This window comes from Cyprinodon tularosa, unplaced genomic scaffold (genome assembly GCF_016077235.1).
Source record: "Cyprinodon tularosa strain WSP-4 unplaced genomic scaffold, ASM1607723v1 ctg469, whole genome shotgun sequence".
Classification (NCBI taxonomy): Eukaryota; Metazoa; Chordata; class Actinopteri; order Cyprinodontiformes; family Cyprinodontidae; genus Cyprinodon; species Cyprinodon tularosa.
Genome location: NW_024039195.1, coordinates 40,001 through 56,311, shown reverse-complemented (window position 1 = coordinate 56,311; position 16,311 = coordinate 40,001). Strand labels below are relative to the sequence as shown.

Here is a 16,311-nt window from a genome sequence, read left to right as displayed (position 1 = left end):
AGCTGCTGATTAACTTGCACTGAGATGAATTTTGTGGGTCTGTGTGTTTGGAAGGTCGACAGCATGAAACCTTAACATCTCTAGCTTTCATCCAGTTAAGGTAGAAAATGCACACAAAAAATATATATTCAGTCAGTCAGTAAATCTATTTGATATGACTGTTTATTGTGATAAATATCATTGGATTTAAGTGTGAATAATTTTGAATGGCCTTTAGCTTTTGATTATTTCTTTGACTGCATCCCAAAAACTCCTTAAGTTTCCATGAAATCTACCTCAATCCTTCAGTTCCCATCTGAAAAGTTCCCATCACAGCAAACCGTGACCATCTGTGCTCCCTGTGTCAGGTTTATAAACAGAACCCAAAGCAACTATTACGTAGTCTTCCATCAGTTCTCTACTGTGCAGACATTTTTATATCTAAGGGAAATATATTCAAGGACATTACAACTTTCTTTTCTTTTTTTTTACTTCACGCTTTTTTAGGTACTATATACACTCTTTTTATATTGTCTGTGGTATTTATATCTTTGATGGCATTTTGCTTTAACTCTTTGTACTCTATATAAGCTATTGGAATCAGAATTTCCCTGAAGGAGTAATCCCAAGGGATGAATAAAGTTGAGTCTAACTCCAAGAAAAATCCTGTTTTAGAAAACTCCTTCATGGATGCAACCACCATGAAACTTTTGGTACAACTAAAGTGGATTCTCTGATGGAACAACCTTGTTCTGCATGTTTTTGGTCTCAAACTCCATTGAAAGTTGAAAGAATTTGGTCCAGTTTTGGTTTTGAAACAAGAACAGATTTGATAATGATGGTGGTGGTTTTGAAAAGCCCGGAGCTGTGAGACCTGCTGCTCAGCGCTGACCCACATGTACCATAAACAGTTTTCTAAACATTGCTCTGCGCCTCCCTCTAGAACTCACTGACGCCGGTAAGGTTCGGTCAAAATGTTGCGGCGTTGCATCATGCAGACATCAGGACGGCGACATGGATGAGGGCGCAGGATGGATGACAGCAATCCGATAGGTCGACACAGCTCGCTGTGAGGCCTCTTCCTGTTTAGCCTCAGGCCCTGGTGAAGCTAGGAACCACTAGAACCAAAATAGCCGCCACTGCGATCGCTGCCACCGCCAGGTTCCATCCTTCTGAGTCGTTCTTCTGAAAACAGGCCAGAAGACATATTAGAACATTGGCAGGGAATAAAGCTGGCTGTTATTCGAACATCTGAGGAAGAATCAAAGACATTTCAAACATCAGAACAGCAACTAACAGACAGCTAAACAACAAACACTGTTAAATCCCTTCAAGTTCTTCCAGAAAACCGAATATGCTAATGAATGCTTGGGTTTTTCTGTCTTCTTCTGCATGTAGATATCAGAGTTTGGCTTTTTTACATGTAACATTCAGGCTCTGAAGCCGGATTTTATCTGCATAACTTGAAGTTTCCTTTTTGCTGCTATAAAATGCAGCAGTTGGGAGAAGGTCCTTGGAGTCGGATGGTGGAGCACAGCAGAGATGTAAACAAATATCATAATCATTCAAACTATCCGTACTAATCCCTGATGTTTGCACGGCTGATCTAAACATGAACCACCATTTTTCCCCCACCTATTTAAACTCTTTCTGGCAATGCAAAGACTCCAACAAACTTGTGGTTAATAATCCAAGGAACTGTCTTCCTTTTTCATATCTCCTGAAAATATCTTTGGATGCAAACAAAAAACAGATTTAACTTCAGCTTATGTCCCTTTTCCAACTGTTTTGGCCTGAATTCCACATTGATTACTGACTTTCGTTGAGAGGTCGGTGTATGCCTCTTCAACTACCTCTGGGAAGCACTGCGGATCGAAACATCTGCATTAATAATTAGAGCTGAAACGAATAATATTAAAGTGTTGATGGGAGTTGACTGGAGAGGAGACACAAGCAGAGCAAGTCCAGGATGAGGAAACCAAAGAAGGCTTTAGAACTGTGTGGGAAGAGCTCTGCTATGGTGGACTACATCCACCTCTGTGTGGACAACATTGTTCCCCTCAGGAAAATACTGTAACAGAGAGCCATGAGGACCCAAATATTTAGCCAGACAATAGATGGATGCTTGAAAATATATGGCTAAATGTGTTCAGGGAGTGACTGGAAGCCCCCAGCAGGATCAGGAAGCTTTAAATGGGAGAGATGGGTTGGTGGTTGGGCAGGAATTCTTTACAGCAATCGGCGATCAGGGCAATGAAACTCGACCAAAGCAATGGGAGCAGAAACAGGCAACAGCATCCGAGAGTCAGGCTTGAATCAGTTGTCGGGGCAAAGAAATGAAGGTTGAACACTAGGAGGCGGATTAACTATGACAGATCAATGGGGTCCGAGGTTTCAAGTAACCAAGTACAAATACTTCATTACTGTACTTAAGTACACTTTTTAGGTATCTATACTTTACTCCATTACTTATTTTTCTTCCTATTTCTGACTTCTACTCATTACATTTTCAATCAAGTATCTGTACTTTCTATTCCTAACATTTTTAAAACAAACGTTACTAGTTACTTTTGGCTTCGGTTTAATGTTTGTAAATATTTATTTCACGTCATGTGCTCCATCCAATGCAGATCATTGGCTCCATACACATCTAGTGAAAACTAGTGTAATTGGATGAGTCATATGACGCAAACACTCATTGGTTAGCTAAAGGAAATCATCAGAAGCAAGCAGGTGTTCTTCAAACTGCAAACGTGAATTATCTATGCCATAATTTTGACACCACTGAATGGGCTTGGCGGGAGGCAGAAAACGGGGTCGATGTCCAGAGATCAGAGGCCAGGAGAATATCAAACATGGGCAAGACACAACAGGGAGCAATAGCAGGCAGACGTGATAAAGATCAGGCAGTCAGGGAAGGAAAGAATGCTGGACATTTACTGACATGATATATTTTAATAATCTGGCACTGTTTGTCAGTCAGAGAGCAGTACGTAAAGCCAGGACAACAGTTGGAGCAAAAGAAGTGAGATTAGGGTGCAGAAAGGGGAGAAGCAGGTGGAAATTATTAAAACTGCTGCAGCACAGAGAAGATTGGGGGCAGGCAGGGGTGGTGCCCACAAATAGGCCAGAATCAGGATGATTACAGCATTTCCCCAACAACAAGCCCCACATCAGGGGTGGGCAATTCCAGTTTCTGGGGGCCGGTATCCTGCAACTTTTGGGTCCAACTTTGGTCCAACACACCTAAATCAAATGGCTGAGTTTCCTCCTCAGTATGCAGTGAGTTCACCCAGTCATCTCAATCATCTTATTACTTGATTCAGTTGTGTTGAACCACATCTAAAAGTTGCAAGATACTGGCCCTCAGGAGCTGGAATCGCCCATCTAAACCAACTAGATCCACGCCTAAATATAAGCTCAACTGAAGCAGAAGAGGGGAGCATTGGATAAAGAAACAAGGTGAAGCTCAGCACTGCAAGAACAGAGTTAAAAGAAAATATTTAAAATAATCAGAGATGAGACGAGTAATGCTCCTGGCAGACCAGCTGCAACAGAACAGGAATAACCTGAAAAGCACCTCAAGGTAAATAATCAGAGCTTCCTCAGGTTTAACCAGCAAATCAACCCGCCACACCCCATCTTTCTCAACACTCTGGGTGAAGAAAGTCCTGCAGGGGATCAAACTGAGAAAGGCTGTAGGTCCAGTTAGCAACAACAATCCAATTCATCAAAGACCACCAGACAAACAGACCACAGTTTGATAGACTGAAGGGTCAGTTGTCTAACAGGGTACTTTGCAGCACAGAAGCGTCACAGGGGACGATACTCTCACCACTACTTTTTACCCTGCTAACCTCCGACTTCAAGTAAAAGACAGAGTCCTGTCATTGGCCAAAATACTGGGAGGACTCTGCAATCATTGGGTGGATCAGAGATGGATAAGAACTGAGTATAGAGTGCTGGTGAACCGCTTTGTGGCATGGTGTGGAAACAAACATCTGATCCTGAATTTGAACAGAACAAGAGATGATTTTAGATCTGAGAAGGACATGGAACAAGTGTAATGCTATTAACACCATTGGAAAAGAAGAGGAGGCGGACACTAGGCTGGACTGAAGATACAACTATTAAGCCATCTACAGGAAGGGACAGTGCAGACTGGACCCTAACATAAAGTTTAGCTAGAATTCTTCATAAAACAAAGAATATTCTGGACAACAGTGAATAATCTCTTCAGATACCCCCAGTAAGACAAGCTCCTGCAGGAGATCCTTCCTGTCTAAAATTTTTAACGGAAAAGTCTGGTCAGCAACGAATAATCAGTGCATCATTATCTTTACCTAAAACTAATATGTTCGCGGTGATTTAATGAATTTAGCCGGCCATCTTCCAGCAGTGACGTCACTTTGCGGTAAGCCTAGCGCCATTACTAGACACATCTGCAACAATCAACAACAATTATTGAAGATTTCCGGAGGACTTCACCATTGAAATTCACCAGAGCTATAGTGAAACTGACAATGCCCACGTGCATGGCAGCTGGATGTTGGAATACATCGGGTAAAAACAAATTAGTTATTTCAACTTTCCGATTCCCGATCCTCCACTGATGGGTTCATCGTTGGATTGCCAACTTGAAGAAGGAGGATTTAACATCGAACTTCTGGCCAGAGAAAAAACACGTCATATGTAGCCAACATTTGGAAGAAGAATGTTTTCAAGATGACTTGGATAATAGCGCGTTGTGACAAACAACAGATACAGCACTGGGACTTGATCAACAGCCGATACCGCACCGTGACGTCACAAACCAGTAGGTGGCAGTAGAGTTCTTTGACAAACATGGATGTCTCCAGTAAAGCACATTCAAATGAAAATTACTCTAAATTAAAAACATTTATTGAACTGTATGTAATAATTTAATATTTAAAGTACTTTCAGAAGTTTGAATTCTGAATATGAGCGGACTTTTCCTTTAACTTCTACAAGAATCCCCAATAAGAGTTCCAACTTTTAATTTACCGTCGGTATCAATCAAACATTGTATTTATTGAATTTTAGTTTTTAAAAACAGTAGCACTGTTCAAAGATTCCCATTGCAATATCTATAAGTTGAAAAGGAAAACCTTTTAGAGAAACAAGTTCTGACTGTTTTTTTTTATTTTCAATTGGAGGTATTCCAAGTAGAGAAACTGAAAGCTTTCACTCCCATTTTAGTTCAACCAGGAAGAGTAGAGAAATGGAGCGGAAGTGGAGCCATCTCCTCTGCAGAGGGGATGGAGATTAGATTAAGGAGGTTCTCAAGGGGTTCACTTCAAGATAAGTCCTGCTTGAGGCTTATAACAAACATACCACGGCTGTGCATGCTGAACTCACCACCAAGCTCCATGCAGGACCCTGACAGGCTCCCATCATGATAATAAACCAATATAACCCCATTTTCATCTATTACTCACATTTTGGATCTTTATCCAGTATGAGGTCTACCATACATAGCAAAACAGTTGAAAGTGACATCACCATGCCTACTTCACTTTAATGGATGAGTTTTTTAAGAACTACAGGAAGAGTTATTGTTGTTTTTAACAAGTTCTTTCTTTTCCAACTGGCAGAGGACCATGGATTTCCTTCGTAAATAAGACGTGAGGTTCTCCTGTGATGCAGAGCACTTCTATCAGCTGAGAGATAATCACATTTGTTCAGAGTCATTTTCTCAAGCGCATCACTCATCATGTCAGTGCAGCCTTTGCAGAGCATGAAGGATGCGCAGAGATCAGGAGGAAGAAAGTGTTTAGTATCAGGTTTCATTTAAAGTCCGCAGCAGCTAACTGTATGAAGGGGGTTTGAGTAGTTGTTGATTTTCAGCTGATCTCGGCTGCAGAAAGAAGCAAAGCCATGGCCATACCTGGTCCCCCTTAGGACGCCAGCTCCTCCCACCAGCACCAAATCAAGGCCACTATTACAATCAATCCTATGAAGGGGATGGAGAAAACTGGGGGCTCGGAGGTACGGGTGCAGTTCTGAGGAGAAGACAGGGGCGGGAGTGAAAAGGGAGAGGAGAAAATAAAAGTAGAAAAAAATCTGAGTACTAAAGTGAGGAGTGACAGGAAGAACATATAGGGAGCAAATAAAATGTGGTTTGATGAACAAAGATTTACAGGCAGGCATGTAGAGCATCAACACAGCTTCTATTTACAAAGAATTTTATTGTTATAAAATAGTATAGTTATAGTTTATAGCATAAAATTCATGGGAAATCTGACAATGCTCGGATGAAAGCATGCCAACAGAAAGATGGACAAGAAGCAACGTAAACATGGTCCAGAGCCCAGTGCTTACCATACACACTAAAGTTATCTCCCTGTAATTATCTATGCTAAAATGTAAGGTCACAGAGATGTCACAGGTGGGGTGGACAGGTTTATCCACCAAAGGAGGAAAGATGTTGGCTGTGTCTGAACGTCCGCCTTAATCACTATATAGTGGTTACGCCATTTTCAATGAGTGTTGGAGCATCTGGTGGATGAAAAAGTAGTGGCCTTAAAACTTCCCAAAATGCACCTCGAAAAGTAGTGATCATCCATGGTTACTAGAGGAGCAGATATATCCCACGATGCTTTGCGATTTGTTGTCACAGTGGCCCGCTGTTGCCATAGGCTGTCGCTACCCAACAGCGGCGACAAATGACAAAGATGCCACAGGCACCGTAGTAGGCGGAGTCACGTGACCAATGGGACCAATATCCCTGTTCTGACTCTTGAAGGAGGCGGTCACACTTTCCTGCTGCTCTGCAACTCCCTGGTCTCTCCCTGCTTTGCTGTGTCTTGTCTTTATGATCCCTCTCTTCATATGACCTGAATTTAAACAGTATTTCTGGCAAGCTGGTCACTTAATGCGATTAAATGTGCTCAACTGGAAGATGGGAATAGGGGACCCTTCCTGTCCTGCCAGGACATACTTTTTGGGATACACCATGGACTCCTGGAAGGCTTGGAGGATGGTGTGTTTTACATTGTTGTCAGTCGAGGATGTGGTAGATGCATGGAAGATTTGGAGGATACCTGATGTGTCTGCAATTATAGAGGATGTCGGCGACAAATTGGGCATTGATCAGCCTGCCAGAAGCGGTTAACATGCTCACAAAGGTTGTGAACGAGTAGCACCGGGAGCTGAATCATATGCTGGGTGCGATTGAACGCAGGCTGGCTGCGGTGGTTGAACACGAGGGTGAGATGGGGTAATATCTTGGATGTGAACATTTGCTTCAAGGCGGAAAAGCCCAACAAATTCGGAATATTGGATTCACCATGTGGAGCCAACAAGAAAAGACTCAGAGGCTGATGGAAAATTCTGTGCAGCCTGCTCTGAAAAGAAATAGCGTTTTTTGGGATTTGGCCTCTCCCTTATCAAATCTCCCCAATATTGAGGTAATCCAATGTTATGGCAGAAGGGCCCAGAACTACTTTAGCTCTTAAATATATTTTTTTAATTGTTATGTTAGTGCCATCCACAAGGGGGCACAGCTGCTCATTATTAGCAATAGAAGTAATGCCAGTTTTAGCCGTGCTGCATGGCGGTGCTGCATAACGTCTCTGCTGTGCTCTAAAGGCGAGGATTTGATGATAGGAAGGTGGAGGGCATTATGAAAAAAACATTTGTTACATGATAAAAAAGAAATGTTAGCAACTAGCACGGTAGATGGGGAAAGCTTTATGAGTTAATGGACTTTATGGAGCTAAGTGTCAACGTTCCTCTGAGAACAATGTTTGGATCACTGATGTAACCGGAATTACTCCCCTCTGAAGACAAACCCCTCTGGCAGAGGTTTTAAAAGACGTTACTTCCTGTTCAACTTCCTATTTTGCCGGTAGTCACCTCGACTGCTAAAGGCTAGATGCTAAAGCGCTTCCAGCTGAAGACTAGGCTAAGTAGTGACCAAAGCTCAGCCCAGCTATCGGGGCCAAATCATTGACTTTTAGTTTTTACTTTCAGTGCGACATCTTGGCTGATGTCCTGGGGTCTTGTCATCTCAGAGGTCAGTGGTTAGAGATGATTTTTTTAGTCATGTCTTGCGTTTCGTGATCGTGTCCTCGCTCTTATAAATACCCCACTGATCATATTTATTCACGATTAAAGGGGGTTTTCCTCTCCATTGTCGCTATAACCATGCTTGGTGTGAGGGATTGCTGAAGAGTCAATGGTCAATAAAATCAGACATTCCCCAACTATCAAGGAGTACCAAGATGGCGGCAAGTGACCTCAGTTCTTTCGGCCTATCGGCTATCCAGTGAATTAATAGAGATCAGTGGCCTTCCACACATTTTGCATTTAAATCAGATACTTTGATGCTCAAAAGGCCCCTAGTCTGAAGCTGGCTGTTCGATTGGCCGACATACTGAAGGATTTCTGACTGACAGTGGCTGAACTCTAAGATCCTGAAGCGCTGATAACGCAGCATAAATGTGAAGTAAAGGAATAAACTAGTTTTGTATTGGAGCTGCTGAAACAGGCTGCAGCTGTACCTGAGTCAGCCGGAGGGCTGCTGCTTCGACCTGCTTCTTCTGGCTGCCGTGTTCGGGGTTCAAACCAAAGTTCTGCACATTTCCAGCTAAGACAGAGACCTGATCTTGAGGAGGCTGTAAGCTGCTTTATTTTTTAGCTACCATGTGAAGCAGACTTTGAATCAGACAGATGGAGAAAATAAAGGTTCTCTAAAATAACATTAAGCGGCTTGCAACAGAAAGTTCAGAAGATCTGCTGTATGAGCAGACCTGCAGCCAGCATGCACAGAGGTGGAGAGCAGTCATGGTGAGAAGCACAGGAATCTCAACAAGGTCCCCGGCTTCCAGGTTTCTCCCAATCTTACCTGGAATGGGATCAGATGTTCCTCACCAACTACTTCTTCTTAGTACAACCCGCAGCTGATTGTTTGTAGGACAACCCGGCCCCTCTGATCTCTTACCTGCGACTTTTTTCCCATCAGTTTCTGGAGCTCTGCCTTGCAGCTCTGCAGCTGGAGCTCCAGAGCTGCTCGCTCCTGCTGGCTGAGTTCAAACAGACGCTGCAGCTCCTCCAGCTCCATCCTCAGACCTTCACACTGACAAACACAGAAAACATCCCAGAATACAATCATGTTGTGTTTGACAACCAAGTAAAACAGAAACTATGACCCAGGAGCTTTAAGTCAGCTACCTCCTGCTGGACCTTCTGGGCCATCTCCTCAGCCTGCCTCAGCTGGCCCCTCAGGATCCTGATCTCTTCCTGGACCTCTGAGGACTCTGGATTCTGCAGTTTGGTTACGGACTGGGACAGAGTGATGTACGGCTCGGCCTGTAGCTGCTCCTTCTCTTCAGTTTGACCCTCAGCTCTGACTTCCAGGTATGTGTCATCACATCTGAACATATGGTGATAAAGCTGTTAGAATTCAGCTGTCTATACCCAAATGTAATGCACACAATGCAAAAATTGAAATCTAAGTAAGTAGATTTTTCTTAAAATAAGAGCATTTTCTCTTGAATTAAGCAGTCAAGTGATACACTTTGCCAATGGAATAAGGCAATTTACATTTAAAATAAGAAAAAGCAACTGCAGTCTCTTATTTCAAGTGCATAATATTTAATTATCTAATTTTATACTTATTTTATGTTAGGAATCCAGTTTGTGTGGGTTGTTTGTGTGTTTTTCTCTCTCCACCACCAGGTGGTGCCCCGTCCTCGTTGGGCCTCCCTGCACACCTGCGGCTCGTTGGATCATTATCTGGAGGAGTATTTGAGCAGTTGGCTGTAACTAACTCGACGCCAGAGTGTTTGCCAGTTTTGGGTACTCTAGCCAAGCTGAGATTAGCTGAGTCTAACTGAGTCTTTGTTTCTCTGAGTCTAATATAGTTTTTTGTCTTTGCCTTTCACCAGGAAGCCTTCCTGTTTAACTGGATACCTGGCCTTCTCCCCCTGGAAGGATTAACTGAGTTCACACTGAGCAGGGGAAAACATCCACATGAGCCGTTCAAGTCCCTTTCGGAAATCCAAGTGAAAGCCCTCTCCTGTTTTCTGGATAAACCTACACTGACTGGATTCAAGGATAAACAAGAACCCCCTCAAACGTGAGTCCCTCTCCAACAGTATTCAAGCGTCTGTCAATTTTCCTACGGACACTGAACTGATCACTAAAATCTCCCCTCTTGTTAACTTTTCCCCTGTTTCTCTGAGTGGTTCTCTGCATGTGGGTCTGATCTCTAAAAACAATCATGAAATTTTAGTAGAAATGCTCTTTCCATTGGCAGATTATCTTATTTTCCTGCTCAAATGAAGGGAAAACACATTCAATTTAGGAGATTTTTACTCATATTTAGATTGTTTTTGCAGTGCAGAACCTGTTTCACCGCTCACAGGAACCGACACCAGTGTTTCAAATTGTGTTAACATCTAAATATACTGGGGCCTCGTGGGTAAAGTGAGTTCACGCAGAAAATAATCCGCAACGCAACGTTTTACATAAAACTCTGGATGTATCAAAACAGAATAAAAAAATGTGAATCAGCAGCAAAACTTTAAAATCCACAATAAGGAGCTAAAAAGCAACAAAACTGAATTTATAAAGTGAAACGGGGCTCCATTTAGTCAATTTAAACGGAAGCTGATGTTTCTCCAAGAGTTTGAGCTTTGAAGATTTAAATATGTAGAGTGAAACTGAATCCAATCAATCCCCATACGACAGAGTAACACAGCTAATAAATGATGGAAGAAGCTTCAGTCTGATACTGTAAATATCCCTTCAGTTAGGGTTTAGATGTGTATCAGTCTGTGCACATAGGAGCTTTTCTAGCAGAAAAAGGTGAAGAACAATAAGATTTATTCCGAACAAGTCAAATGTGATGATTAATCAGGTGGAAAAGGTGGAGACGACCACGCTTTTCCGTGAATAGCTGTGTCAATGTTTAGTGATGGAAGCCTTGGCTGTCCTGGGGGACATCACCAGTGGAGAAATTAAAATGTGGATGTCTGAGGGTAAAGCGTGGTCTAATCTGACTGTTTTTTTATGCTGCTAATGTCGACGTTCATCCCCACCACCAACTGTTAAGGCTGGTTTATACTCAGAAACCAGGTCGTCTGTGTGTGTGTCGCAGTGAACGGAGATATGCCCTACCCCTTCCGCAGAAACACTGCTGCTCCTCTCCAAAAGTGTAGTTGACCGCAGACAAGAAGCTTCTGATTGGTCAAATCTACATCCACTCTACTCTATGCGTATTTCCTGTTTGGTACCTTACCAGCTTGTTTTCTTTTTATGACCACCATTGTGGAAAAAGACTCGTGAAGTTGGGCCAGCTAGAAGAGCGAGGTGCGCGAGAACGCTGGGGCCCTTTCTCCATCTGGATGCCCGCTCTTTTTCGCCCTCATGTCCCTCCGTTGTTGCACAAACTTGTCCCTTGCATTTTTCCACTTCCTTACCGCCTTGGCCGTATCTAGACCCACAGCTAGTTCGTGGTTGTCCCTCTCGCATTGTGGCGTGGAATAACATAGCGTAGACCACACTTCAATATTGGGCATAGATCAAAAATATCTGCGACAAGCTCACTGCGACACACTGCTGCAGGAGGATAACCAGCCCTGCACTCTCCTTTACGCATGAGGCCCCAGGAGTTCTGGTCCCTCTGGACTCTGTATGGGAACCACTCACACGTCTCGATGCAGTTGCTCCAGTTGGTTGCTCAGCGCTTTGTTGCTGCTGCTCAGGATCTGACGCTGGTCTGTCAGAGAAATTAACTCTTCTTGCAGCTGAGTCACCTCACCTGGACACACCCAGCAGAGACCAAACTGATGAGTTCCGTTTTTCTCCTCGGACAGACCCATTGATGCTGTTGCCGGGTTACCTGGCGCCTCCATGCCCCGGCTCTTCATGCTCATCTCTGCTCTCAGCGTGGTAATCTCCAGCTCATACTCGGCGGTGGTGTCTCGCAGACGCTTCAGCTCCACCCTCAGGCGGCATAGCTCCTCCTGCAGGGAGGCAATGTCGTTTTCCCTCTCTGCCGCTGCCTCCTCGGCTGCCTGCTGCAGCATCAGCACCTCCTCCTGGGCAGAGCGCAGCTCCTGCTGAACCTCCTCCAGCTCACTCTCTTTCTCCTCCTCCAGGCTGCTCATCTCCTCTTGGACTGAGTAGAGTTGAGCTGCAAGAGTCAAACAGGCAGAGTTTTAAATCTGAGCTAAATCAAAGCAGATTTCCATTTTGATCAGAGCAAAGTTTGGACATGTCAGAACTCAGTGGGGGATTCCATCTAGAACCTGGGTCTAGTCATTCTGAGGACATTTCTACAGACAGTTTGAGGTCAGTGTTTGTCATGTGTGTCTCTTTTTCTCCTGGGATGTAAATGTTTGGACCTTGCAGCCTCTGGATCTGCCGGGTGAAGCTCTCTGCCTGATGAGCACTCGCCAGCCGCTCCTCGTCCAGCAGACCTTTGGAGGACATCCATCACACATTAAATCTGGGTCACTGTTGGACCTTGAACACCTAGCAACCAGTCCTACAGCTCCTCACCCTGCAGCTCCATGAAGCTCTCCTCATGCCTCTGTGAAACCTCACGGGTCTCGTCCAACTCCAGAACTAGCTGCAACACCTGACCTCTCAGCTCCTCCAGCTCCTCCTCTTCCCCCATCACGTCTCCCTGATCTTCATCCTCCGACTCCCTCTCCTTTGACTTCGTGTCTTCCTCCTGCTGCCCTTTCTCCTCCTCTTCGGTCTCCTCCTTCTCCTCCATGGACTCCCTCTCCTTGGCCGTCAGAGTGTCAGCCAACATGACAGGCTTGTCCTCCTTCAGGTCACACAGCTCGTCTGCAGACAGACAAACAAGAAGGTACCAACATGATCCTGAGTAAAAGAGGTTCTTTGCTCTGGCTCCCTCTGCTGGTAGAAAACACAATTTACACACAAGACAGGCTTAAACTGGAGGCAACCAGTCTGTCGCTCAGTTGTTCCTAAAGATGTTCCGACACCCATCCTGGAGTTCTTGTTAATTCTGTCAATTCTATCGGATGCACCAAATCCACGCTCTCTCCACTAAATCGGAATAAAAGCTACCCCGATTTAGTTTTTTTACCCCGATTTATTTCCTATTTTTCTCCCGGGTATTGCTTTTTTTTGTTATTGCACATTACTAACATCACATTTGAGAAATTCACCTCTGCATTTGACCCATCCCCTTGGGGAGCAGTGGGCTGCCACTGTGTGGCACCCGGGGAGCAGTGTGGGGTTAAGGTCTTGCTCAGGGACCTAGAGTGGCAGTCTGTGGGAGTGGAGCTCGAACTCATAACCTCTGGATTCCAAGTTCAATGCCCTAACTACTAGGCCACCACTCCCGCTAATATTTTTTCTTTTCTAGGTTACTTTCACTTCGATGGCTTGGCAGACAATTTGAGTGGTTCTCTATTTTAACAGCACATCTACAGTCATCATGACTTGTTTTAAATTCAGGTTTAAAAAAAACGGCTAAAGCTAACAAGTTTGTTTCCTGTGGGCTACCGTAATCAAAGATGTGTCTGCACTTGGGTGCACTATCACCTGTGCGCTTATAAATGACTCATCCCAAGTAGTGTTGCGCGATGGCATTTTTTTACCCCGATACCCAATACGTGGCTGTGCAGTATTGGCCGATACCGATACCATCTGTTTGAAGTTAATGTGTGTGTATATATGAAGAACTGCATACTACTTGGATGTAAAATAATTGCCATCATGGCTTTGTCAAGCTGCTGCCTACCTTTGTGAAGCAGGAAAAAGACTAATACAAAGTGAATCCAGTAGAACTTTATATTGCCTACCTGGAATGATAGACAATAGTTGAATAAACTTTTGGCTCTCAAAATGGTATCGGTCCCTTTTTGTTGGTACTCGTCGACACCGATACCAGCATTTTAGTGCTGGATTGGGGCCGATACAGGTATCGGTATCGGTGCAGCTAACCCTAAGCTATGGAAACACTTTTTATGCATTACAAGACATGTTTATGAAAGCAATGCTTGATTTTTCAAACTAAAAACATATTAGTTAAACAATGTCTCTCTAAGAGCCCTTTTCCTGGACTCAGATCAAAAGTTTAAAAGGTTAAACTGCAATATTTGACCTCCCAAGGATCTAAAACCCTTGTTATCTAAGTACTGAGAACCCCTAAGTGGCAATGGGGTGATTGTTAAGTAGCAGTGGTGTCAAAAGTACACACATTTGTTAATTAAGTAGAAGTATAGATACTGCAGTATAAAAACACTCATTATCAACTCAGTATCAACTTGACCTCTTTACTCAAGTAAAAGTGAAAAAGTATGTGCTCCAAAAACTACTTAAAGTATAAAGTAACCTTTAAAAAAAAAACAGCCAGATGCCTCTATATGAACTGAAAGCTCAATTTTTCGACTGTTTCGAAAAATTCTTTGAGATAGGGCCAAGGATGAGGGAGGTCTTGTTGGTCTCCATCTCTCGATACGCTCTCGCCTGTGTCCGACCTTTTAGACATTTCTACATCTTTTTCTGAATCCGACATTGTAGCATGGCATAGATAATTCATGTTAGCAGTTTGAAGAACACCTGCTTGCTTCTGATGATTTCCTTTAGCTAACCAATAAGTGTTTGCGTTATACGACTCATCCATTTACACTAGTTTTCACTAGATGTGGATGGAGCCAATGTTCTGCTTTGGGTGGAGCACATGACGTGAAATAAATATTTATAAACATTAAACCGAAGCCAAGAGTAACGAGTAACATTTATTTAAAAAATGTAAGGAATAGAAAGTATAGATATTTGTGTGAAAATGTAATGAGTAGAAGTCAGAAGTAGGAAGAAAAATAAGTGATGGAGTAAAGTATAGATACCTAAAAAGTTTACTTAAGTACAGTAACAAAGTATTTGTACTTCGTTACTTGACACCTCTGTGAAGATGTCATGGAAATAACATACAGATGGATTTTCTTCTCCTGAATGGAGTCAGGCAGCCAGAACTGAGAGCTGATCATTCAGAGATAACAAGCAGTATGAACAGAGAAAACATGCAAAGCTTTCCAGAGAACCGGTCAGAGAAGAGTTTATTTTCAATTTTGTGTCAAATCCAGAGGTCTGCTGATTAATTAATCTCTAACTAAATCAGTCACACACACTAACACAGAAAGCATTATCAACAGAGGCTTTTCCTACAGTTTAGACTAGGCTACATTAATCTGAACCATCTTCACCACTGACCAGAGGAATCCAGCACCTCCTCGATGACGGGGGGCAGCCGGAATCCATCCATGATGCCGACTGTTTGCAGCAACAGCTGCGTCGTTCGCTGCCGAGAGTCAGAGAGGAGGGATGGAGCTCAGGAAGCCTGGTCAAACTGCAAACAGAGAGAGGCGCTGCAGTTCCTTCATCCTGCAGGGCTTTAGAGATATCTGAGGAGTGGAGGAAGCAGAGAGAAGAGATCTGAGACAGTTTTTTTTTTACCCCCCCCTTTTTCCCCTTAAAACCCCTTTTTTTTAAAAAAAAAAAATTTTTTTTTCCCTTTGGAAAACCCGGGGGGTTTTTTTTTTAAAAAAAAATTTTAACAAAAAACCCCCCTTTTTCCAAAAAAAAATTTTTTTTAAATTTTTTTTTTTAAAAATTTGAAAAAATTTTTTTTAAACAAAGGGGCCCCAAAAAACCCAAGTTTTTTTTTAAAAAGGGGGGTTTTAAAAAAAAATTTTTTTTTTTAAAATAAGGGAAAAAAAAAAAAAGGGGGGGGGGAAAAAAAAAAACCGGGGGGGGCCCCCCCCCCAAAAAAAGGGGGGGGAAAAACCGGGGGGGTTTTAAACCCAAAAAGGGGGGGGGGGGGGTTTTTTTTTTTTTTTTTTTTTTTTTTTTTTTTTTTTTTTTTTTTTTTTTTTTTTTTTTTTTTTTTTTGGGTTTTTTTTTTTTTTTTTTTTTTTTTTTTTAAAAAAAATTTTTTTTTTTTTTTTTTTTTTTTTTTTTTTTAAAAAAAAAAAACCCGGGAAAACCCCGGGGGGGGCCCCCCCAAAACCACCCAAGGGGGGCCCAAAGGGGGTTTTTTTTTAAAAAAAAACCCCCCGGGAAGGCGGGCCAAAAAAAGGGGGGGGTTTAAAATTTTTTTTTTCCCAAAAAATTTTAAAAAGGGGAAAAAAAAATTGAAAAAAAAAAAAAAACCCAAAAAAAGGGGGGAAAAAAAAGGGAAAAAGGGGGGGAAAAAATTTTAAAAAAAGGGGGGGTTTGGGGGGGGAAAAAAGGGGGGGGAAAATTTTTAAATTTAAAAAAGGGGGGAAATTTTTTAGGGGGAAAAAGGGGGGGGGGGGAAAAAAAAAAAAAGGGAAAAAAAAA

At 42.8% G+C, this 16,311-nt stretch overlaps 1 protein-coding gene across 1 annotated transcript in view; it reads right to left on the bottom strand.

Moving 5' to 3' along the window:
• Nucleotides 1-732: 732 nt before the first annotated feature.
• The window catches only part of LOC119794143 (coiled-coil domain-containing protein 136-like), a 21,695-nt gene continuing 6,116 nt past the window's right edge, over nt 733-16,311 (bottom strand). The window contains exons 2-10 of the mRNA XM_038301516.1: nt 15,202-15,392; nt 12,511-12,804; nt 12,354-12,428; nt 11,849-12,142; nt 11,656-11,767; nt 9,175-9,376; nt 8,945-9,079; nt 5,888-6,002; nt 733-1,164 (exon numbers count right to left, since the gene is read on the bottom strand). Coding sequence (XP_038157444.1) covers nt 5,898-6,002; nt 8,945-9,079; nt 9,175-9,376; nt 11,656-11,767; nt 11,849-12,142; nt 12,354-12,428; nt 12,511-12,804; nt 15,202-15,253 — 1,269 coding nt within the window. The 5' untranslated portion in view covers nt 15,254-15,392 and the 3' untranslated portion in view covers nt 733-1,164; nt 5,888-5,897. The remainder of the gene's footprint in view (nt 1,165-5,887; nt 6,003-8,944; nt 9,080-9,174; nt 9,377-11,655; nt 11,768-11,848; nt 12,143-12,353; nt 12,429-12,510; nt 12,805-15,201; nt 15,393-16,311) is intronic.